A 25,158-nucleotide genomic window follows, 5' to 3' on the forward strand; every position below is an offset into this window, starting at 1 on the left:
GGGCGCAACTGTTTACCAGCATACTACCATCATCTGCATACTTAATACATCTGTTTGTGCTCAACTACACAACTTTTCTCCATTAATAATTTTTTTCCCCTCAAGTGGCACAGATCGGATTGGCCCACGGATGTGTAGGCAGGAAAAAAATGCATAGTTTCCGAAATTCTACAATCAGTTTTAAGCCTCATTCATATGTGGAAATAAATTGGATATGAGTCGGATACATGCATTTACATCCTCAATGTAAGGGACAGATCTGATATTCCCATGGCAAAACGGGTCCGGGGTCATTGAAACTGGCAAAGCTGGCAAATGACGTCAACCCAGATGGACACCACGCACGATCACATGACTCTTCTTAGCAGTGCAATGGAGGACGATGGCTGTGCTTAGTGGCTTAATGTTGAAGTTTTATGTCTTAGAAATAGAAATAAACAGAAATAAAGCTCTATAGTCTTGTCTATAATCTGTCTATTGCATATTGTGACATTTTACTTCCTGTGTGATTTAAGCTGTTCAGGGTCAGTATGTCTACCCTGAATTGCTTTGCCAAGTGTTTAGTGTAAATGCTCGGATACGAGTCGCTTTTAAAAGATTATGTAAGCGTGTTGTCCAAAAATAAATTAAAAAAATAAATAAATGGGATACAGGCAACAGAATTGGGCATCAGGATCTGCAGTTCAAATTCGGCCTATGTGTGTCAGTGACATGAGTCTGGATCTCTTCAGCAGGTCTTTGATGCAGACTGTAAAAGTGATATGAATGCAATCCTCACCTCCCTCATTTCCTTCAGTGATTGAGTAGATGATGGTTTGGTTTATAGCAGCTGCCAAGATGACTCCTGCAAGCGTTCCTACAGGAGCGTTCTCACTGACTGGAGAGAACCTGCATATACACAACAAACCAAAACATTAATGACATACCAGTTACTGTACATAAGAGTATTTCAAACATCAAATAATGATCTGAAAACAGAAAAAAAATATTTTATTAGTATAGTTCTTGTTCTTCTGTGTACGTAGAGAATACATCTGAAGGACATCTCTCTGTTTTTTTTTTTGTGCCTTGGGCAATGATTGGGCAATGTTAAGATAAAAACGATTTGGTTTCTCCAGTCCGCAGTGATGTGTTTTTTTTTTCAGTTATGCTCTGTACTAAATTGAGAACATGGTCAGAAAATCAAAACCAATATCAACATCTGTATATAGTGCTGATGGTTGGAAAGTGGAAGACATATTCATTATGTTTTTGGTGCAAGAAACCTTGACTGGTATTTCAAGTGGACTTAAAGGAACGTGGTAGTAAGTGATGTGATGTCATGTATTTCTGCATGAGACTTCCATTCTAGTAGCCAGCCAGTAGAAAACAATGTCGAGGGAGCATGCACAAGGTGATTAAAAACAGTTACATTTAAGTATATTAAAGTGTAGTCAAATATTTACAACAACCACCCTGTATAACCCACCATGTATAAAGTGGGGGATGAATTGAAGAAATGGTCTGATACATCATATGAATATAGTGTTTGTACATGAAATAGACCAAGAATTTGTGTTTTTACCTTTTTCATGCATATGTTTAAAATGTCTTAACTGTCCCTTTGGAGTTATTTATTTTTTTATTTCTATTTATAAATATTAAAGTTTGCAAAAGTCTTGAAAAGTAGAATCAATGAAAAGCAGACTAATATATTCATATGACTTCATTGAATTAGGAAGTTAAGCAGATGCCTGTGTTAACCGGTCATCCTACACAGTTACTATACTGAGCAGAATGAAGACTGTTTATTGAATGTATAGTACAGTATATGTGGGAGTAACACAAGGAGGAAATTATAAAACACAGTATGGTAAAATACATGGTTGAACTCTTGAATTTCAGCATAAACATATGTTTAAACTTCTTAAGTCAAAGAATATTTTGAAGCCAGTGGGTGGAAAGAACAGTACATTCATATTTTTAGTATTTTAAAAGATCTAGGGCCGGTTGCAACAACTGTGCGTACACCCGGTTGTAAGACTAGTCTGGACATAAAATGAGCTTTATGTCCTTAGTAGAATTTACACCTGTTGCCATCTAGGCGTAGCGGATGTCAAAGACTAAATCTTACGTCTAGTCAAAGGCAGGCAGAGTATCAGGGGCGTAACTATCGGTAAGCAGGGTAAGCTTTGCTTACGGGCCCGGACCAATCAGGGGCCCGCCCGACTGGAAGAATTTGATTGACAGTCGGCGGGCCCTATCACATTCGTTACTATCCGCTGTTCCCAGGCTTGCTCATGGGTTTTCAATAGGCTTGTTTGACTTCATGCGGCGCCACAAGAACCCCCAGCCAGATGACGTCAAAGTTCCGCGAGAGCAATTTGAAAGCAAACTTCGTATGGTTTCGCGAATCACTTTCGGGGTAGTTTGACGTCACCCGGCTGTCGCATGAAGTCGAACAAGCCATTGCCCAATGAAATCACCGCTAGCGATAGAGCCCAACCAACCACAGCCCAGAGTTTCTGTGCACGTTTGAAATCGGCTGGTTTGTATCTTTTGGTTTCTTAGCACAAACAAGAAAACGATAACGCTTTAAATACCCAAACACAACACCAGACACCTAAAGCAAAGCACAAAGTGAAGCAGTAAGTAAACAAATGATTTTAAAAGGTATGGATCGACCCTGCGTATGTAATGATTGAGCTGTGTTTGTTTGAAGTTTAGAGCTGCTGTGTGCATCATGCAATCCAGAACTGAAGCCCGGAACATGCCGCTATAAATTATAATGTGGTTATAATGTAACGCTATAGCCTATAATGTAAGTGAGCATCTTTTTTATGTATTTAGACCTAGGTGTATGTGTGTGTAGTCATAGCAGTGAGTAACAATATGTTAAAAGTGTGCTGTCACCAGCAGTGTTTTTTATATGTTATGGTGCGCTGTCACCAGTGCTATGTTTTTGTTGTGGTGCGCATAGGCTATTTCTGATTTTGTCAGTCATCTAATGTCTCTATGATCCTATCCTATAAATTGTAGCCTGCTTGTGGACATTGCGTCATCACGTGCTGTAGTAAAGGGCCCGCCTTGATAATCCTGCTTAGGGGCCCGGTGTTGGCTCGTTACGCTACTGCAGAGTATAGAGTATAAAAGCTTATTACAAGTTTATTTTCATTTTAATTCAGAATTGTTAGAAATGATCGCCAAATTATTAAGGCTTATAAAAGGTTTTCGTGTAGGTTTGATGGGTCAGGTTTGTTAGAGTAGGGAAAGCTCTCATTTGTCATCTATTAACTGGCGGCAGTAAATGTGAGTTTGTAACCATAGCAAAGCGAATGGCGTCTCAACTATCAATGTGGTTAACCGCATATGCAGGGAAGCACATCGTCTATGCGTATGTGTAGCGGTGCCTGGTAGTAGTATTAGTGGTGCATTAAAGCATTTGTGTTTTTAAACGTTTTTAAAAGACATTTTAAAATAAAAAAACCTTGCTCGTCTATACTGACATTTCTAAAAATATCTTCGTCTTCATCCAATTTACATGACCATAAACACATGAAACGTGACCATTCACGCACACTGGGGATGCGCATAAACGTGTAAAAGAACTTATTATTGTAAAAATAGCTTACCTTTAGCGCATGTATGCAGTCTCAAAAATGTATATGACGTTGAAGTCATACACACGCTGCAATCAAATGTGCTGCTACATAATGCTCTAAATGCACATGCAAATTTAATTTTTGAGCACTGAAGCCTGGTTTTTTAAAAGCTAGTGATATATTCGATAATATAAGGTTGTACTTGTAAAACAACAACAACACTGTTATTGTAAACGATAATACTGCATGTTTTGTTATGCATCAATGAGATGCATGGTGTTTCTTTTAATGTTCTTATTTGTCACAAAACCTGTCAACAAAACATTGATTAAAATTAAGCAACAAATTATATGAAACAAATTTCATTTTAAAGAAGCTAACCAAACTCATAAAGTGGTCAAACATTATGTCTGAACCACTCATATTGACCTTCAATCCATTACAACACCCTATATTTGACATTTAAAATTACTGTCTGTCTTTCATAATAAGCTAATTAAATAAAAAATAAACAAAATGACAACAATATTCAGATGCAACAATACTCAAACATAAATATAAAACAGACATGATCTGATAAGCTCTGCTTACACCCAACTTTTTTACGTCTAGCTGGTGCAACCGGCCCCTGGGGACAGATCACACCTGATAATATCTTTTGTTTAATGTGATCCGATCACATTGTGATCCGAGATCAGAGGAAAACGTGAATGTGATTATAGGACTTAGAAATACATCTGAATGAAGCTCAACCATCTCACCTGTCAATCAACTATGACTTATTGCTGTTATTCACCTTATTCCGCCACGCCCCTTTTCAATTCTTCGCTCTTCCGCATTTTGTCAACCGACTTCCGCTGCTAATATGGCACAGTGCATTCGGTAGCTAGTTTGGTGGTTAGAAGATTGTTTGTAGTTCACTATAACTTTAGCGAAATGACAAATATCGCAACTGCTGTAAATGTTTTAAATTAGGAGCACGGAGAAAACTTCACATGACGCTCGGATAGTCTTATAATGTCCCATCAATTGTCTCGTGGTTAGACGATATGAAGCAGCCGCGGCAAGTAACCTATTGGACATATTTAATGACCTCGTCCTGTCAGAAGGAGCAGCATTGAAAATTATTAAAGTACTTATGCCTATCAATATTTACACAGTGATTTCGTCTTTTTTTAAAGCAAATGTGCACCTTAGCCAGTCCAATAACTATTTCGTTTTTATGTGGTAATGTACCATGATAGAATTCATTTGCAAACTTGCCAACACTTATTCCTTCAAATCAGGAGACTTAAATCCTTTTAAGTGGAATCTACAAAGCTCACATATGGTTTAAGAAATTCCTTACAGATAATATCTGATCACACTGTAAAGGTTTATATAACTGCATGAAAGGTAACATCTGATCACACTGTAAAGATTTAATATAACTGCACAATATCTGATCACATTGTAAAGGTTTAATATAAATGCACAACAGATCACATTGTAAATGTTTAATATCACTGCATGACATCTGATCACACATGAAGGTTAAATGTAACTTTACAACAGGTAAAATCAGGTCACATTGTAAAGGTTTATAAAAATAACTATGGACTAAGAAACAACTAACTTTTCAGCAAGACCACCCTGCAATGAATTAAGATGCAGCTTTATCAGAGTCATCAGGAGCTGATCCCAAGTGTTTATCTGGGAGCTGTTGGTGTATGTACTGGTGCATGCTTAGCGACTGTGTGAGGCATGCGATATCAACCCTGTGTAAAGCTGACAAAGATGGTTGTTTCTCAGCAGAGATATGTACATTTGTGCCAGCTAAACACATGAAGCAGAAGCATTGAAGCAGTTTCTCGGACAGGGTTTACAGGACTAGGCCTTAATTATATTAGGACATTTTAGTTTTTACAAACAAACCACATCTTGTGACAAAACAATGGCACTCATATATGTTGAGGTATGTCAGTACAAGGTGTATTTAAATTATCGTAGCTCAAATAAGCATTTTAGCCTGGGACCAGCATAAGCCCTGTACGGGAAATCGCAAGGTTGTTTTCCCATATCAGATGTATTGCTTCAGGTTGAGTTGTGATTTTAAAGTGTAGTTGTGTTCAGAGACGGATGGATCCTCCCATTGTGTTTCTGCATCACAGTTTAGGAACACGTTGATTGTATATCATCCTCACAGTTGTCCATTGCATCACTAAACATCAATGCATCTGTGAAAATAAAATAACCATAAACATTTTTATGTTAGTATTTAAAAGAAACTTGCATCATGGGAATTAATATATAAATGACATCCATACTTAAACAGAACAGTGTGTGAGAGAGAGATGCATTAAAAAGAGACAGTAACGTTATACACACAACCTCTAACTTCAGTGTTAAATAGTATGTCATTTAATAGGTCATTATCATCAATATCTGAATGCGAAATGAACTGACCTTCTAGCATCTGAAACCTCTGTAACTTGTATGAATCACGTGAGCTACTGTAAGAATGTAATGTACTATAATATATTGTTATCTTATCTTAAATATAAAAATATAGGTGGGCAATGAAAATCATTCAAAATAAATGCATTTTATGAACTAACGTTACTGATCTTAAGTTTATTCGTAGAACGGACATCACAAATCTAACAGTCTAGCACATTTAGCTAAGATAGCTTACCTGAAACTGACCACCTTTTCAACACCCGGCGTGGTTAAAGTTACCAGAACATCGTAGTCGAACCAGGGTGTTCCTCAGTCGGCTTTCCAATCCGTTAAAATTGGTAAGAAACAAACATAAAGGCGCTTGAGTGAGCTTTTTAAGTTTAACGCGTCGCCTTCAGCCACTGCCTCAGCTGCTCATCATATGCAGCCGGAAGTACGTTGACAAAATTAGCGCAATGGCGATGCCCTTGTTGTCGTGGAAAATAAGGTGAATAACACGGCTCATTGGAATGCTTGATTCTGATTGGCCAGTTGTGACATGCAGGTTTGTTATTCTTAGATATTAACAACCGCTCAAAACTATAAAACACACAGTAACCCAGATGCTGCAAATCATTTTAACAGGTACAGTTTAATATCATACAAAAAAGTAATATGATTACGTATTTTAATAACATAATCAGTATTATATTTACAAATAGTGTGTTCGTGACATTTGAACGTTTTGTCTTAAAAACATTAAACCGGTTTTCCACGTGGAAGGTCTGCATGTCAACATTGGCTTTCAGAGATCATGCACCCCACCTTTAATGAGGTAAATAGCCATGTAATAGGTGGGATAATGTACAGGCAGTCAGTTGTTAAAGCATTTAGTTGTTTAGCTTTGCGTTGGGTCCTGATCACACTGTCGGGCTTATTACTGCCATAACAACCGGCTGCCTATACATTATCCCTTACTTAAAAGAAAATAACCATCTACTGCACATAAAGACACAGTATGTAAAGTATACACAGGTCTCGAGATTCTTTATACAATTAGAGGTACTTAAAGTACACAGACAAATTAAGAATTTCCCTGAAAGTTCAGAAGCAGAACATCAGACCCAATGAAACAGACTTAAGTCCTCTCAAGGACAGTTTGAATACAAATTCTCATAATCCTTTTGCAGAATCGGCTGCGTATTCGAGGCCGTTATGCACTTGGCTTTCCAAAAGCTCTGACAAACTTTATTGAGTGTGTGCCGGTGAGACACCTTTATCCTTGACTTGGAGTATTTAGACTTTGTTACACCTGGGATTAGACTGTGATTCGTGTCCTCTGAGTTGCTTTTGTTATTCAGGGCTGAAAGATGATACAGTATCATCCCTGTAATCCCTCCATACACACGCTGACACCTTGCTCCTCTACCAAACAGAAGTCTGCACAGATTATAGGAAACATATTTTTTGTCCAACACCTCACAATGAGATTTAAGGATCATTCTACACAAGCACATGCAAAAATGCTACAAACAATCCATCAACCTCAGGTCATTACAACCTCCATATAACCCTAATGACTTTTCTGGTTTAACCTGTCACACAGCCCATGGTGTTAAAACATGACTGTACTGGGTTTATTATATGAGATGGTGATGTGCCATGAGCAGTGTCTGATGTTCTTCATTTCGTTTAACATTTTAACTCTACTGTTTGTCAAATAAAGATATCAAACTATCCAGTGGAACCAATCACTAACCTATGGCCTTTTCCATCCAGTCAACAAAAGATGTTTTTAAAATGAATGATTTGGTAAATAAACAATAGATTACAAGCTTTTCAAGTAGTTTTCACTGTTTAGCTTTGATGACATGAAACATTTGAAACAGTTTAATTCTAAGCCCCCTATCATGTTCTTTGATCTCTGTCTTTAAAAACCACAGGCTTTTACCATCAATACATAACAGCAAGAGGGAGCATTTAATCCTTTAATTTTTTTAAAACATAAGACAAATGTTATTCAGGCTACATCAATCCACCTGAATACAAATGCATTTAGGGAGAAAAAAGATTCCCTTTACAAATCAAAAGCGGCCATTGAAATCCCCGTGTCAGATTGTCAAACAAAGCACCTCTTCTAACTGAATCTGATCTTCATTGAGTAACATTTTGGCATATAATCTTATGTAAACATCAAATATCTCTGTTTACATATATAGCACAACTGTAGATTTATAGGAAATGCTTTTTGATCTTCAGGCTTAATTGCATCATGCTGTGATTAACATCAGTTTTATAAGGTTAACCGGAACATTCCCAAAGCAACATGGCTCACATATGAAAAGCAAATCTGTCATTTCTAAACACGTTTTTTTTATCAGAACCAAAAGAGCAGCTTTTCTTATCATTTCACATAAGAGTTCATTTGTATAAGTATGTTAACTAAATGAAATCCTTTTGGTCCTGTATAGCTGCTGCTAGGGCTGCAAAGGGGAGAAAAGTTCCCTATTTCCAGAAACTTTCCATAAGAACTTAATCTGGGAAATTTAAAGGGGCTGAATGTAAGTTATTACTTAAAAAAATCTTTAAGATAGAGTTTTCATTTGTATATTTATAAGGCAACCATAATGTAATAGAAAGAATGACACCTTGAGTGTCCTCCACGGTTGTCTCTATCAGCCTGTAGGCTCTTTTCTGTTTGAAGGAGTCGGGTCCGAATTGGCGCGAAATTCAAAATGTGACGTCATGCGCGTGCTCGTCTTCCTGGGCGTTCCATATAGACGCGTACGGCAGTCATTAGTAAACAGCGGCAATCGCTAGCATGTTTCAAATGGACTCTGTAGACGGAAAGAAGCAAGCAACTTCCAGCACAATCCAGACACTTATGGAAACTCCTCGTAAGTTTAAAAAAAATCCTTATCTAGTGCGGCCAAAATAGTGCGTGACCGGCGTCGGGGAAAAGACAAGATTAAACATCGGATTGGCATTTGATTCTTGGAGGGAGCTCCGGTCAGCGCTGGGTATGAAAACAGACCTTGAGCAGGTTCCTTTTTACTGCAAAGGTAAGACATAGTTACAGGGCATCTGTAATATATTATGTTATTGTTTTTGTGGTGTAATGCTAACGATAGCATTTATTTTGTGGTGTAATGCTAACGATAGCATGTAGCACAGGACCGTTTCAAAAGTTACTTTCTTATATGAATTATCTTTATTCAGAGCACGAGTGCATTAAGATTGTGAGTGTCGGGAGTGTGTTTTACAGTGTTGTATTACAAAACTTTTAGAAGTAGACTTCTGTTGAAAATAAAGTAGCACTGCAACAAAATTTTAGCACTGCTAAAATATGGTCTGTCAAACAATAACTTTACAGTACTGTAACTTTTCTTACATTTGTAAACATGCTGGTGAATCTCAATGAGCTGTCTGTGGTTGCTATGGCAACTCTGGTTGTTGTGGTCATGCTCGTACGAGTGTGCCCACCGAGTACGAGCATGAGACTGGCTGCAGTTTCTATAACGGCCACTGGTGTCAGTAACGGTTTTTCTCAACTTACGGACAGCCCCTTTAACAGGAATTAAATTTGACCATTGCAGATCTGAGGACGCAGCTCTCCTACCTCAAAAAAAGGAGACATGTCAGTCCCACTGCCTCACACCACACTGCCCATAGTGCAGTCCAGGCGAAGCGGTGGGCTCCCAGGGTTGAGAGACGCCATGGGAGCCCCCTCACAGAGAACCAACCCTCTGGGTCCTTCCACGCCTCGGATTTGCAACCAGCTGAGAGTTCGAAGGGATATAGTGGACCAAGTGGACCGCACTTATCATTCGGCTCTCCAGAAGAATATCGCTTGTCGGTTGCTGCATCGGAGGGGAAGCGTCTCTCTCCAATGGGGACACGGATGTGTTGCCGCCCTTTGGGCACCACCACCTCCAGAACTTTCACGCCTTTCTTGGATCCCCCTTTTGACAGTATAGTGTCCCCATCACTATACTGGGGTGTTAGGACCCACACAGACCACAGGGTGAGCACTCCCTGCTGGTCTCACTAACACCACTACTTCTTTCCTACTCAACACCCTCGGCGGTGGGGAAGACCTTCGCCAAACAGTTCTCGGCCACTCAAAAGCAGACTGAGGTCAGTCGTCACATCCTGCTCCTTGCTGAGGGCCCCAGCAGCAGCCCCCATCAAAGGCACAGGCAGGGCACCTTGCCTTTCCAGTCCGCCACAAAATTCAGGGGCAAAGGGCCCTAAGACGGGCGACCTGGAGATGGTAGGAACTGCTTTCCAGGACATGGTAACTGTACCACTCCCTCCCCTGGAGAAGGGGTTGGGTGGAGAATCCTGTGTTTCGTTTTCTTTTTGTTCCTCCGAGAAGCACCCACAAAAAAAGCAGTTTCCCCTTCTTTCTCCAGGTCTACAGATGTCCTCAGGTACTATGGGCAGCACAGAGCTGTCCCATTCTCCCTCTCCTCTGTCGCCACCGGACACGTCCGGATGTGTGGAGAACCAGTCGGGTTTTTACACGATCCGACTGTCCAACTGCGGAGCCAGGTGAGTGTCACAACACACATTCCCACCCCCCTTTGTGCAGCCTATGAGCGCGCCTATGAGCACACCTCGGCAGGCACCTCTGCTTGGCTGCCCCACTGTGGGTATGTCTGTGATGCCGTTAGTCCCTCTCACACGTTCCATAAGAAACTGGATAGAGCTCTTCAGTCGGTCACATTGGCCGCACACAATCAGACTCCTCTAAATCATTTAATTTGCCCCCCCCCCCCGGAAATGCCTGATCAGTATCGTGCTGTCTTTCTTACAGTACCGGTTTGAGGGGAGGCTTTCCCCCTCCACCATTAAAGTGTTCACCTCGTCCGGACCTCTATACCCTCTTTTGACTTGTTCATGGTGCTTACGTCTCTCCAGAGCACCACCTTCAAACCAGTGTTGTTTTTGGCAGCCATTTTAGTTTTAGTCTTAGTCTTTTAAGCGAAAATGCTTTTTAGGTTAAGTCACGTTTAAGTCACTTATAAACTTGACAGTTTTAGTCAAGTTTTAGTCGACGAAAACAAAAAAAAGGTTTTAGTCGACGAAAATGCAAAAAGGTTTTAGTTAAATTGAAGTCAATTTTAGTAAAAAAGTCTTTAACAAAATAATTTAGGTTAAAAAGTATTGGAGATGGCTTAGGTTTGACAGGTTGACACTTTCTCATTGAAGGAGATGTAGTGCTGCCAAGCTGTACTTTATTGTCGCATTGGGCAGAAACCTTTTATGCCCATATTTCAAGTTATATTTTTTCCATGAATTAATGCTCTTCTAAAATTTCAGCACATTGGCTATATTCACCAGTTATCACAGTAATAAAGGAATGGTTTAAAGTTTAAACAGCAAAAAACTTTTGAGCAACTACAACATTACACACAGATTACTCCAAAAAAGCCATGAAATGTTTCACAAGCTGACTGTCAAGTAAAATTGAATGTATATTATATGTTAACAGCGTGACTTGTTAGTTACCCTTGAAAAAATATAAACCTGATGAGCCTTAAGGTTGGTGTTATTCTATGCGGTTTAATCAGACCCAAAAGTCTCGCGGAAAAATGTCCTCACAAGCGTGCACAAATGCAGTCACGCAGCCGCAGGTGTGTTGTTGTTGTGTGGTATCTGGTGCATGTGTGCAGCAAAGCGGCAGGCGTACCCAAAACAAGGATAGGAAGCGGCAGCATTGCTGATTTCAGAAATGCATTGTGAAGTTGAACGTCAGACTTCTATCATTTTCGTTCCGTCTCGTCAACAATAACTCGAAAGCGTCTCGTCATGTTTTCGTCACCTTAGAGCCATTTTTAGCTAGTCATAGTCGCGTTATAAAAAATATCGTATAAAATCGTCATAAAAAAGGGGGTGTCAATGAAATCATTTCGTTGTCGTCATCGTTGACGAAAACAATACTGCTTCAAACCATTGCAGTAAGTTGTGATAAAGTTTCTGTCTATGAAGACTATAATCTTGATTGCTTTGGCATTGATAAAGAGGGTAGGGGACCCCCAAGCATTCTCGATCGATGACTCGTGCCTACAGTTCTGGCCCGCTGACTCCAGTGTAACACTGAGTCCCCTATGTGCCCAAGGTTTTCACCACCCCCTTAAAGGATCAGGTGATGAACCTATAAGCGTTGCCCCTCGGAGGAGGCAGACCCAGCCTTAGTTTCTCTTTTTTAGCTCTTTGTCTGTTACAGAGGACAGCAGAAAGGAAAATCTGTCTCCAAGCAGAGGCTTTCACACTGGATAGTGGACACAATTGCGCTAGCACATCAACTGCAGGGCTTGCCGTGCCCACTCAAGTTACGGGTGCACTCAACTAGACGTACCGTGTCCTCCTGGGCCATCACAGTAAAAACTTTCATGCACCTGGAAGGGCTGATGTAAAGATTTATTGCTTTATTTGGAAAATCTCGTTTTAATTTTTATTTTTTTTAAACACACAGCAAATTGGCACATGCTTTTGTAAAAAAAACTTTATATATAAATGATATAAAAAAATCTATGTTTAAGAAATGAAATGTAAAGTATACATCATTATATTAGGTTTGTTTCTATAACGTATCCCTGCAGTATGTGTTATATTCAGTCCCACAGTTTATCTAGTGTTTATTCCTCTTTAATAAATGTCTATGCGAGTCATTCTGAGAATTATTGTTGGTGGGCAAAAACTCTGTTGGATCAGCTTGTGCTTGAGATAAACAATCAAACAACAAACGCAGTACACAGATATGAATTCTGGAAATGAATACTGAATCTGATGTCAAACAGTTAAATTCAAGACAGAGATCCAGTGACAGTGAGTGAAGTATTGTTATTATTTCAGAAGACTTGTCATAGGTGTTGCAGCTCCATCTCTAAAGCTTAATTTTCTTGATTTATTTCTCTCAGATAAAAGCAGAATTCATGTAGATATAGTGACTCTACTTTTGGCAGAGCTGGATAAATAAAATCATAATCTAATTAAAGTTTTCGACAGCAATGCTTGTGCTGCGGCACCTGTCTACCGGCACTATTTTTTTGGGTTACCAAATTTAATCTTGAAATATAGTTTGATCTCTCTGACTACAATCACACTAATAATGCTTTATAATTGCAATGTGATAGCATCATATTGAGACTGTCATGAAGCGTTTAATGCAACCATCATCAAGTAGTACCTGGTTACTAAATGTGTTTTTATTGTCTTAAATATTTCAACTTTTGTGTGGTCTTTAAATGATCTGAGGTTTATCAGGAGCCTGAGTTTATTGGGGTGATAACCTACATAACCTTCATGGCATTTCCATTTAGACTTCCATACTATGATTTTTGGTTTGACTTCTCTCTACTGTCCACAAATCAGCACTTAATGCAGCACAAAACTCTCTTCAAATGAAAGAGGCTTTCTGCCTGTGGATTAGACGCTGACCTTTTCAAACTGTTTGCGATCGGTGCGACTGGCGAGCGGGTGGTGTGTGTGTCCTTTCCAAACAAGAGCTAAAGGGCAAACTTCATTCTGGCAAACTCACGTTTTAGAGGGTAAATCTTCTTCCTCCATTTAAAAACAATGTTCACTCCAGCAGAATGCACAAATACAGAGAGAGTCCAGCATTCAGCAAACAGTGACATTATCTGAATGAAGAGTTTATAGTTATAGGAAACCCAAACATTTGTTATTTTCGAGAAGGTATTTTTCCCAGTTCAGCCACTAGCCAAATAATTAAACTAACAGAGAACGAAAGGCAGGGTGCACGATTTTTGAGAAACACTTTGGTAAAGGGATTCGGGCCGAGTACCAAAACACACTTGAAGTCAATCAGCAGTAAGGGGCGTGTCTACTATCGTTACCTGGGTTGCATATGTGTGGGGCGGGTCTATCAAAAGAAGGTCCAGTTTCTACTGGGGTAGAGGCGTGTTGTTTTAGGTGATTTCAAATGTTACCATTGGCTTTCAGAAAACGTGCACCCCGACTTTAATTTCAGCCCATACTAGTAACCGCTACAATGCGCGTGCGTCCGATGAAACCATCTACATATAAGTCATTTTCCCCGTTCCTTTTTAAAATGCTGGCTACGCCCCTGATCCCTAGTAATATGTAATGGCACTGCAGTAAAACAACAATGATAATAGTGGGTCTCATTAACTAATAATTGCGTACGTTTTTCTTATTTATAATAACACTTTACTTATCACGAAAACTTTCCGCCTAATTCACAACACATGCGTACGCACGAGTTTGTTCTTATACTTGTTCTTACGTTAGTAAATTTGGAGTGTTCTACATGAGCGGCCGTGAGGACAAGGTTGGTAATTTGCATAAAACACGCCCAAACCAGCTCCATATAAGGGTTTTGCGCAGCACTGGTCCACAAAAAACTTTAGAGCAGTTTGTCATAAAGGCTGTTTACACTTGGCATTAAAATGTGTTTTCATCGATTGGATCACAAGTGGACGACGTTAATGCCAGGTGTAAACGGTGTTCAAAACTTCTTGAGCTTGTCCACTTTAGACCACTTTCAACCACATTCAGAGGCAGTGGTGGTTCTAGACAAATTTCACTAGGGGGGCCAAGGAAGGGCCAGTGTTTTACCAGAGGGGCACATGAAAAAATGGCAATAAATTATATTTAAATATTATAGGGGTGGTTACAGGAATTAGTTAAAGACAGGACTAGGGTTTAGTTTATTTAGGAAATATAACTAGTTTTAAAACGTGATAGAGGGTGTCTACCGACCACCTACAAAAAATAACTCACCTCCTTTTCAACTTGTGTGCATTTTGAAGCAAAACAGAGGGCACTGATGTATTTTAAGATATGGCATTGCAAGTTGTTTTCAGTTTGGACAGCTCTCACATTTATTTTAGTCTAGGACTAGTCTAATCCCTTTCCGGGAAACTGCCCCGTAAACTTTATTTTACTTTGCAATCATATACATATTTATTTAACACAAGAGTGAGTGCAGGTGCAAAAGGGGAGCTTGGCTCTTTTCTAAAGCCCCCCCAACCGAAAATCATGCGAGCCTACTCAATAAACTTTATGAAAAACAAACTTTTATAAAGACAAACGTTTGTTTTAGTTTACATATAAGCACACATTGCTAGACAGTTAGGGACCACAATCTAATCAATATTTAAAATAATATTTATTATTTGTAACATTTTATTATATTCCACCAATTTTATGCACGTATGTAAGAGCATCATTACAGCGCTTTTTACAATGTGTAAACTTAAAAAAGTTAGCGAGTTGGTTTTGCCGGTTTTGATGAGTAAGCTGTGAATGACCACAACGCGCTTAAGCAGCCACGTCACAGGAGAACAAGTGAACAGTGTCCCAATGTCAAGTCAGCTAGAGTCCTTACCTGTGCCCAAACCTGCATACACATTCACAACATCGGGAGATTGGAAACGAATTGAGACACTCGCCGAGCAGCACCCGCAGCCAGCTACAGTGGTTGGGTGCGCCGCTCTAATTTGCCCGTGTAGAACGTTGCGTCGCATTAGTTCCGCTTTTGGCGCTCGCGTGTAAAATCAAAATAAATGTATACTTTCTTAGTTGGTCAGCACGGGGTGGCCACAGGGGTGGCCAGGGACATGTCTACAGAGGCACAGGCCACCCTTGCAGAAAGCCCTTTTGATCGGATTGCTTTTGCTTGTGTAAACACACATGTGGTTAAATGTGTTCGAACAGCCACACGTGACCACTATCTCTCCGCCCATTTATCTAATCTGAGGTACTAAACACAAGTTTTACGTCTTTTCTGACTTCTGGTGCGAACACATGGTGTACAGCACTATTTATAGCCATTAATTGATAAAACTAAAGCGGCTCATCTCCATAGTTTTATTTTGAAAGCGTGTGAAAGTTGTGCAATCCTATTTCATCAATTGCGCAGAAAATTCTGAGAAAGCTCTAACATATACACATACAAAACATTGTGCAGCATGTTTACTTATAACACAAGCAGCAGATTCCGACATAATATTAGTTCGCGTCCATATAAACTAATAATTACTCCCACTCACGTTTGAATGACAGCAGAGAGACTCGCCCACCGTCTCACAGACCACCCCCTTAACTCTTTCCCCGCCATTGACGAGATATCTCGTCAATTAAGAGAAAACGCTTCCCCGCCAATGACGAGATTTTCCGTCTTTCCGCAATACCGCTATTATCCACCAGGTGGCGCCCTTCCGCAACTTTTTAAAACCGAAAGTATTGCCCTATGGCAAGCTGCTGCATGTCCGTGTCTGTTTTAAAGATCGCTCTGGATAAGATCTCTATGAAAAGTCAGTCACAAAAATGGAATTATTTTTGCTTTTTGCTCAAAATATGGTGTTTTTGCAAAAACCTACCCATATTCAAAAGCTGATTGCAAAAGAACCACTAAAGGTAGGATGAAACGGTTTTTTTTTGTTTGAAAGCTGAGGGTCTGTTCTTTCATTTGGTGTATTGTATGCTTATTTATTCAAAGAAGAACATTTTCTGGAAGGCATTAAACTTTGGTGAAAATCATGAAAAACGCTGGCGCTGGCTGGCAACTTTTTTTAAAAACGCTGGCGGTGAAAGAGTTAAAGTATTCAGGACAAAAACTGTCAAAACTGGACAAAAGAGACTGATTTAAATACCAGGTGTAAACGTAATGTGTCTCTCTCGTCCACTTATGATCTGATCGATGAAAACGCATCTTAATATCAAGTGTGAACAGGCCCATGGAAGCAAAAGAGCTCAAAAAGAAATCCCTGATAATATTTATTATCAGCAAAGTTCCGTTTCTTGCGTATGAGTGCTTTTAGTTTTTTTTGTATTTGTATTGCATAAATTTAGAAGACATTTTGATATGAACGTTTTTGTTGAATCACGATTTGTTCGTGGAAACATTCGTATGCACATCTCACGCACAAATTTGTGCGTACGCATGCTAAGTGAATGAGACCCAGTATTTTTACAGAGTTTGTACTGCATGTGGGTGTTGTGTTATTGACAGCTGGCTTATAGTATACGTTAAGCGTGCTCTGAAATTCACTCACCATAGTCATGACTGAAGTGAATGTAAACAGTTGAGACCAAAAACTGGATTTGTGTCAAAATATTGGATCAGTACTTGATACTATGCAAATTAAGCCTAATAAATGATCATATAGTCACTGCTGTATAATATAATATTAATCAAACAATAGTATGTAAATTATGCACTGCTTCTCATTTATTATTCTACTTATTGAATAATTACGAATTGTTTACTTAAGCAAAACTGACACAACTTTAAATATTTAACTACACATTCACTGGTATTAGTTTAAACTGCTAAAATTTAGGTCAATGATAAACACTGATGGACATAATAATATCAACGAGACATGATGTTTCTGTATGATGTGCACATGATAAAAGATGAGCCATGTAAAGAGACATGAACAGCTCTGCACAAACCGGAAGTGAACATAAACTCTCAGCTGTTCTGACTGAATATCTCGGCCGATTTACATACACAGCACACTTTCTGAAGTTAACTAATAACATGCACAAGTGTCCTAAAATAAGATAAGGGTGTACGAGAGATAAATTATTGAAAAAGCTATGAATATTTGATGAGAGGTCCCGCTGAAAGCCACAGACAAAAGAACATGCAGCAAAGCATCTGTGGTTAATTGACCCGTTCTGAGATAAAAGTAACAAAAACCCATTGAGATGATTAATGAAAGATACAGTACTGTATGATGGGCTTTTATTCTCAATCAGATGGATGACAGACAAACCCAGCAAGTGCTCTGTACTAGGAAACAAGAATAAAGGAGGAAGAGATGAGATTCACCAGGATCCAGAGCTTCTCGATGGCTTATGCATTAAGAATGGTGAATAGCTTTGTTTATATGATTCCATGATCACACAGCCAGGGGCGCCGTAAGAGGGGGAAAAGTTAGGACGATTCTAAGGGCCCATGAACTTTTGAGGGACCCAGCCAAGGACTGTGCCGCACACACAACCCCCTTATTAAGCTGAGCCCTCTTAGCTCCGCCCCATCTTTACTCTGCGTTTTAGCGCCATCTTCAATCTACGGTCTCACAGTGTGGAGTAAACTTCACAAGAGACGCAGGGGTAGGCAAGTTCGGTCCTAGAGAGCCGCAGTCCTGCATATTTTAGCCTAAGCACTGATAATCTAACCTGATGTCTTATGCTGCGTTCCAGGCAACCTGTAACCCGTAACTCACGACTTCAAAACCACGACTCACGACTTTGAACTGGGAGTACATCGATCTAGTACGAGTTCACGGGTGGGAAGTCACGGGTTTGACTGCCGTTCCAGAGCACTTTCACCGGTAGAAGGTTGTAAAAACACGAGTTACAGGCTGCCTGGAACGCATAGGGTCGTGAGTCGTGGTTTTGAAGTCGTAACTCACGGGTTTAAAAACCTGCCTGGAACGCACCATAAATCCTAAAGACATTGATTAGCTTGTTCAGGTGTGTTTGATTAGGGTTGGAACTAAACTCTGCAGGACTGCGGCTCTATAGGACCGAACTTGCCTACACCCGCAATAGAGCAAGGTGTGTGTATTTACTGCTATTTGCTATATCTGCATATGTGCACTTCCTTACTATAAATGCAGTTTACACAATGTGACGCTGGATCAATGTAGTTTTCTTTCCACTGTAATAAGTCTTCGCTCTGTTCACCTCAGTTTAAAAAAACACAAGGGGATTTACGTTCCCTGTTTTGTGTTAGGATTCTAACGCGAAGTCAGCCCTTATAAGCTGTTTAATTAACGTAGCCCGTATAAGCTAATTAACATAAACTAGAAATGCGATCATTTACACTTTTGTAACGCAATATGCCAAGGAAGTATTTTTATGCAGTCGTGAATCGAGTTGGTTGAGATAAAACTGAAATGCAAATAAGGCCAAACTAGTCCAGTTATGTATATTAAAGCTTCTCAACTTGCAACAGGTTTAAGAAATCAATGGAAATCTATGTCGTAATCTGCTATAGTTGTCATTCATTTCATTTTAGAGCCCCGTTGATTAAAAACAGTCTGAAGAATCATTTAATAACAGTATAGCTGTTTTCTCAAAGAGTAACTAAACCCTAAACCAACTTTTTTTAGTTAATGATCTGTAAGAATGGGGTTTTATTAGTGCTGTTCATTGATTTTAGTAAGTTTTTTGACATTTGGATATAAAGTGTTTCAATACTGGTGTAAAAACGTCTGCGTGCTGCCCTCTTCAGGTTAAACGGTGGCTACTGCAGTTGAATTTTTGTATTGGATGTTGGGTCCAAAAGATGCCTCGTGATGTAAAGGGCGATTTATAGTCGTGCGTACGGCGTAGGCTATCCGTAGCCTGTGCGTAGCTCTGCGTAGCCTGACGCGCACCTCACAAAATTTCTAACAGCGCGTTGGCTCTACGCGGACCGTAAGCGCTGTGATTGGTCCACCAGAACCCCTCCCGTCAGGTAAAAAAACTGCGTCATATTTCCGTTTGAGACGGTGAAAACAAAGATGAGCCAAGTTGAGGAGAGATTTAACTCAAACTGCAACATAAGTCGATGTTTATTTACTTCCATCATTGCTGGTCTTCTCAAATTATACACAACAAGTTGCTATTTCTTCTTCGTTTGTGGGTTAACTTGCTTAGCTTCTTCTTCTGTGACGACTTCTGCTGCTACTGTGGTTACACGCGTGATTACTGCCAACCAGCGGTTTCGCGTGTGTTTGCACGTTGACGCGGACGGCGACGCACAAGTATAAATGAAAACCGACGCGGAACCTACGCCGTCGCTGCTACGCCGTAGGACCTACGCACGACTATAAATCGCCCTTAAGCAGGTTCAAGCTCACCACGCCTTGTTACGATCTCATCACACACTTAGTTCGTCCCCTCTGTCGTGTGTGTAATAGCTCAAGTATACAGTATGTCACTGAGACTGCCTGTGAAAATCAGAAAAGTCTCAAATCTTATTGTGAGATAAAAAAGCATCACAGTTTAATTTCAAGCATTCATTTCACTATGATTTCAATCGCTGACATGACATTACTCAATCAATATTAAAGATATCAAGTTTATATTTTCACAAAATGTTCTTTACATTATATAGGATGATTTTATGCGGAAAACAGTAAATACAAAGAAATACTTCAGCTGGGTTTTCACAGGCATGGTCACATTTATCTTTAATCTTTAAGAATGTTGTATTTTCTCTGAATATTTGATTTAATGTACTGTATTTTTCAATTAAATTTACATTGCACTATAAATTATCTTAGCTGCAGACATTTTAGGTATCTATAAATACTGATAACTGTGGTCAAAACAATAGCAAAATAAATAGTTCTGTATTATTAAATTACAGACAAAGATTTTGAATAGCTACAGTAGGTTGGATTGTATGTTTGGTGCGAAATGGGTATGGTGGGGGCCCGACCCCCTATTTTTTCATAGGGCCCAAAATTGCTACCGGCACCCCTGCACACAGCACCTTATTTTGAGAGTCAGTGTTATTAAACTTTAAGCTGGTTTTATGGCACTAATGGCACCAATAACTTTAAAGGTCCCATTTGACCTTGCTAAAAGCACAGACTAATAAATGACAGCAGATGGATTCGCCCACACTCTCCACAGACCATCCCCTCAAAGTAATCAGGACACAAGTGGTCGAAAGTGGACAAAAGATACCAAGTGTAAACGGAATGTGTTTCTCTCATCCACTGGACGAAAACACATCTTAATACCAGGTGTAAACAGCCAAGCCAGTATTCACCCCAGTGAATATTGCATAAGCAAAAGTAATTTTCCTTAAATTCCCAAACATCCAAATGAATGTTTTAGAGATTATAATCCCAAACATTAAATCAAAGTCTAATAGCATCAGACATTTCATCATCTACAAAGGAACCTTATCACATTCAATTACAAGCAACATTTTTCTGTACGGCTATATCATGTCTTGCAGATGTTGTTGCATGATGTTGTATATCACATAAACACAGAATGCACAAAAACATTTATTATAAAGGCCACTGCCTGCGTGCTAGTGTGATGGTCTGAAAGCATCGCAGTCAGGTGGGATTGACATGCTAATAAGGACTACTGGGCTAATGGTGCGCTTGTTTGTCTGACCCTGAGCTGGTGGGAGCATACAAAGGAACCGCTAGCATTTGCATACTAATCCCGCACCTGCACCCGCGCCCGTCACCTCCACCCGGCCAGAGGAGACGACATGAAACAACTCGTGCATTAAAAACAGATCACCACGTGGCTAACTGGACTAAACCCAATGCAGGAATCAACAGCAGATAACATCTAAGCAACAAAGTCACCAGAATCACAGTTTGACCGCCACTTCAAACTAGTCAGCTTATAAAACTTATACTGCCATCTTACTCTGTTTGTCTCAGAGACTAACACTTTCACACTATAGAGAGCAGCCGGTGTTACGTGCAATCCTTTAAAGCGAAAAACTGATACTTGAAGAAGAACACAAAGTCATTCGAGTCTGTCAGGAGGAAAGCTGTCCACACGACACAACCAAGAGAAACGGTTCACACTCCAGAGACGAGACAAGTGCGGCTCATTCACTGCCAGATAAAGACGTGTAAAGATTCTCAATCTGCACTTCACCCATATATGTGAATGCATTGATGTAGATCAATTGTATGTGCAACGGCTCAACTGATAAACATTTGAAACGTTAGGTGCCTACTGTTTTCAATGTACCACTGAACACATACCTGGTATCTGAAGTTATTTGTACTTGAGGATTCGTACACATCATTCCCACTTTAGTACATCTTACTAATGATTACAGTTCCAGTCCTGGATCAACCCTGTGCTTTACTATTGTACTAGTACCATGTGTTTGCACACACACACACACACACACACACACACACACACACACACACACACACACACACACACACACACACACACACACACACACACACACACAGTCTGTCATACTCAAACTATCAGATAGTGTAGGTCAGACTCTTTATTGCATCCATCTTTCTCTTGCATTTGATGCCTGCCCTTTAAGTTTACTCTGATGGATATGTTTAATGTGACATTATCAGGGGCGGATCTACAAAATTATTTATGGGGTGGCAAGGGGGTGGCATGAGAACTACGAGGGGTGGCAATGAAGTAAGCATCCTTGCATGGTTGTTGTGGATACAAGAAATGATATACTGTATATACTATATTCGGTGTATACACTGGACCTCAAATTTTTATAACATAAAAAAAACGCAACAACAAATGTTCCTATAAGTACCCAAGCAGCTACCTTTAGCATCTCTACTGTAGCACCCTTTGTCTTAATACTAAGTTAATACATACATCTTACCAATATCTAAAAACACTGACTGTAACCATGATGAGCAAGGTTGAACATAATGGTATAAAGACTGTTATATAAATAAAATAGGTTTGCCTAGTTTATATTAATGTTAAACATATTTGAAAGGCATCTCTTTCTCTCATAACCCTCTTCTTTAATCCTTTCACTCAATTCATGATGGATTTCTGTCTTTTCACTTCTTTTTAGCTCTTTGCCATCCATATGTTTCTTTCTTTCATGACTTCATCTACTCCTCTCCCTTCCACAACGTATTTTTTCTGTTTTATTTGTACCTTCCACTCCATTAATATTTGATTTTTCTATTCTTTTTGGTTAAAAAAAATGATATCAGCCTTTCTTTTTATAGTATCCTGGGCTGGGTTTCCCGATAACGATTAAACTTAGCACTTAAGAGCACTTTCTACGAGCTACTTAACGAACATTCGTTGTTCATTTACGTGCGTTTCCCAAAGATGCACGTGAAACGATCGTTCGCAGCTGAGTTTTAAGTGCTACTTACGGGTCGCTATCCGTTTGTCAAGTGCTGAAATGACACCAATAGAATGACTCGAATTTGTAGCAGAAGCTTGTTTAGGCTAATGATCTTTAGCCGATGTGCACTAATATTTTTTATTATATTTTTTATTATTGTTCAATGACCTTTTAAATGTTTTAAAATTGTTCATAATGAAATACTATTTAGAACTCGTCCCACTGCAAAAATGCTTCTGCATTTTATCTTATAGTTTAGATTATTATTATTATTATTTGTTTTTATTATCTATGTTTATTTATTATTATGGATTATTGCATTGTACCATAAATATTTATTTGGTTTCTTTAATCAGATGCCATACCCTTCAAAACATTTTTTTTTTACTGTAGCCTAGATGAATTATAGCAGCAATTGGTAGGAACCATTTATCAATTTGCTAGTACCAACTTTTACCAGAATTGAACCAAATACGTTATCCTTCTTTATAAATTTATGTTTAGTCATTTAAATTTAATTTCTCGTTTGAATTTTAAATATATTATATTAAAGTATTTTAAACAAATAAACAAAGAAAACCCCAATAAATAAATATAGCCTACATTTAAAACATTACATTATCGTTATTGCAGGAGTGCAATATGCTGGTTGTCCTGCAGGTGACCTTGTAACACTGTTGTCTTACGATGCACTTATGAATGAACGATTACTCCAGACCACTCGTAGATCTACGATGATTTTCAAGTACTACTTAAGCTACGAAGCTTTTGGGAAACAGCCTGTAATTCTAAGATGATTCGTACGATCGTTTTTACGATCTACTTAGCCTTACGATGCTTTTGGGAAACCCGGCCCTGGAAAATGCAGAATTAAGTTGTCTTTCAAGCTTTCTAAACATACACAATACTGAATAGTTTTGTCTCCTTATTGAAGACAAATAAAAACATTAGGAAATATCATAACGAGCGATTTCATATGCATGTATGGAATATTTTTATTGCTGCAGTAGCTAACAAGACATGACGGGCTAACTCTAGAAAGAACTGCTTAAAATATATTTACTGCTTACACAACCTGCAGTTCAGTTGTTTTAACTACCAAACAACCTCAGGCAATATTAAACAATCAACAGTTTAATTTTTGTATTCTTATCCTGATGCAACATTTATCTGTAAAATATGACCATATTCAGTACTCTGATTTGCTGATGTGAGGCTCAACTTAATCACTTTAAGACACTAAAAAGTAACCATGAATTTTTTGCCATCATGTGATGTGAGGTGCTTCATTAGATCAGAATTACTTGCTACAGATGTAAAGAGACTCTTTCTTCATGGGCATAAGTTGCACGTTCATAAACATTCTTGCCTTTAACCTCAACGATGGAAAATTAACGTTTGTGCTTTTTATACTTTGTGCTTGCGTCCGCTACCTTTGTTTTGAGATCGTTGTACTTGCCATCACTCTGTTGTTGTGGGTTTGTGCGACTCGGAAGGGATGGACTGCAGCGCGAGAACCGGGCTGCGTGTGAGTGCCTTGGATGGAGCGATGCATCCTTTCACGGCAGTTTTCAAAAGTCTCGCACCACGCCAGAAAAGATCGCTAGATTTGTCCTAGTCGCTTTTCTAATAAAGTCGTTAAAGGGGTCTAAAAAGTTTGCCAAGTTAGCAAGACTGCGCAGACTTTTTTTACACTGTAAGACTTTCTGCTCGGACTGAATGTTCGTGCTTGTGTATGAACTCTGCTGCCTCTGGTTGGCTAACGATGGAAATTAAGCCAATCATCATCATGTGGCTGTCCCACCCCTTCTAAGACACACACACCAATCATTGTCAGATATGTGTCTCCCACCCCTAAACACACGCAGAGAAAAACTACATTGCCTTTCTGGTTAAAAGAGCCTACTCGGGTATACATTATATATATATATATATATATTAGGATACCAGCTTGGGTGGCATATGGGGTGGCAATGCTTTTATTTAGGGTGGCAACTGCCACCCCGTGCCACCCCGTAGATCCGCCCCTGGACATTATAATGAAATTAAATAAGTATGTAAACCCATTATGCTGCTAATACATCTATGTGCTTGATCCCTACCCATTTTAGGTTGTACTCTGTCAAAGAGGTTTTCACCAGTCCGTTTAGATCCGAGAACCTGAGATCCGACTCAAAACCTGAAATCTCGCGCGTGTGTGCATCGAGTCGTTATTAAAAAAAAAAAAAACATTTTATGCATGACGGGCATACCTGTCAACTCTCCCGTTTTCCTGCAATGCTTCAATATTTTAGCATTCTATCCCACCATAAT

General features: G+C 39.3%; 1 protein-coding gene across 2 annotated transcripts in view; it reads right to left on the reverse strand.

Annotated features, from left to right (window-relative positions):
* Positions 1-25,158, reverse strand: part of pcdh15b (protocadherin-related 15b) — a 409,107-nt gene that overhangs the window by 74,585 nt on the left and 309,364 nt on the right. For both annotated transcript variants that reach the window (XM_073815853.1, XM_065242769.2), the window contains exon 25: positions 779-888. In XM_073815853.1, the coding sequence (XP_073671954.1) occupies positions 779-888 (110 nt within the window). The remainder of the gene's footprint in view (positions 1-778; positions 889-25,158) is intronic.

The sequence above is a fragment of the Paramisgurnus dabryanus genome, chromosome 1 (genome assembly GCF_030506205.2).
Source record: "Paramisgurnus dabryanus chromosome 1, PD_genome_1.1, whole genome shotgun sequence".
NCBI classification, from domain to species: Eukaryota; Metazoa; Chordata; class Actinopteri; order Cypriniformes; family Cobitidae; genus Paramisgurnus; species Paramisgurnus dabryanus.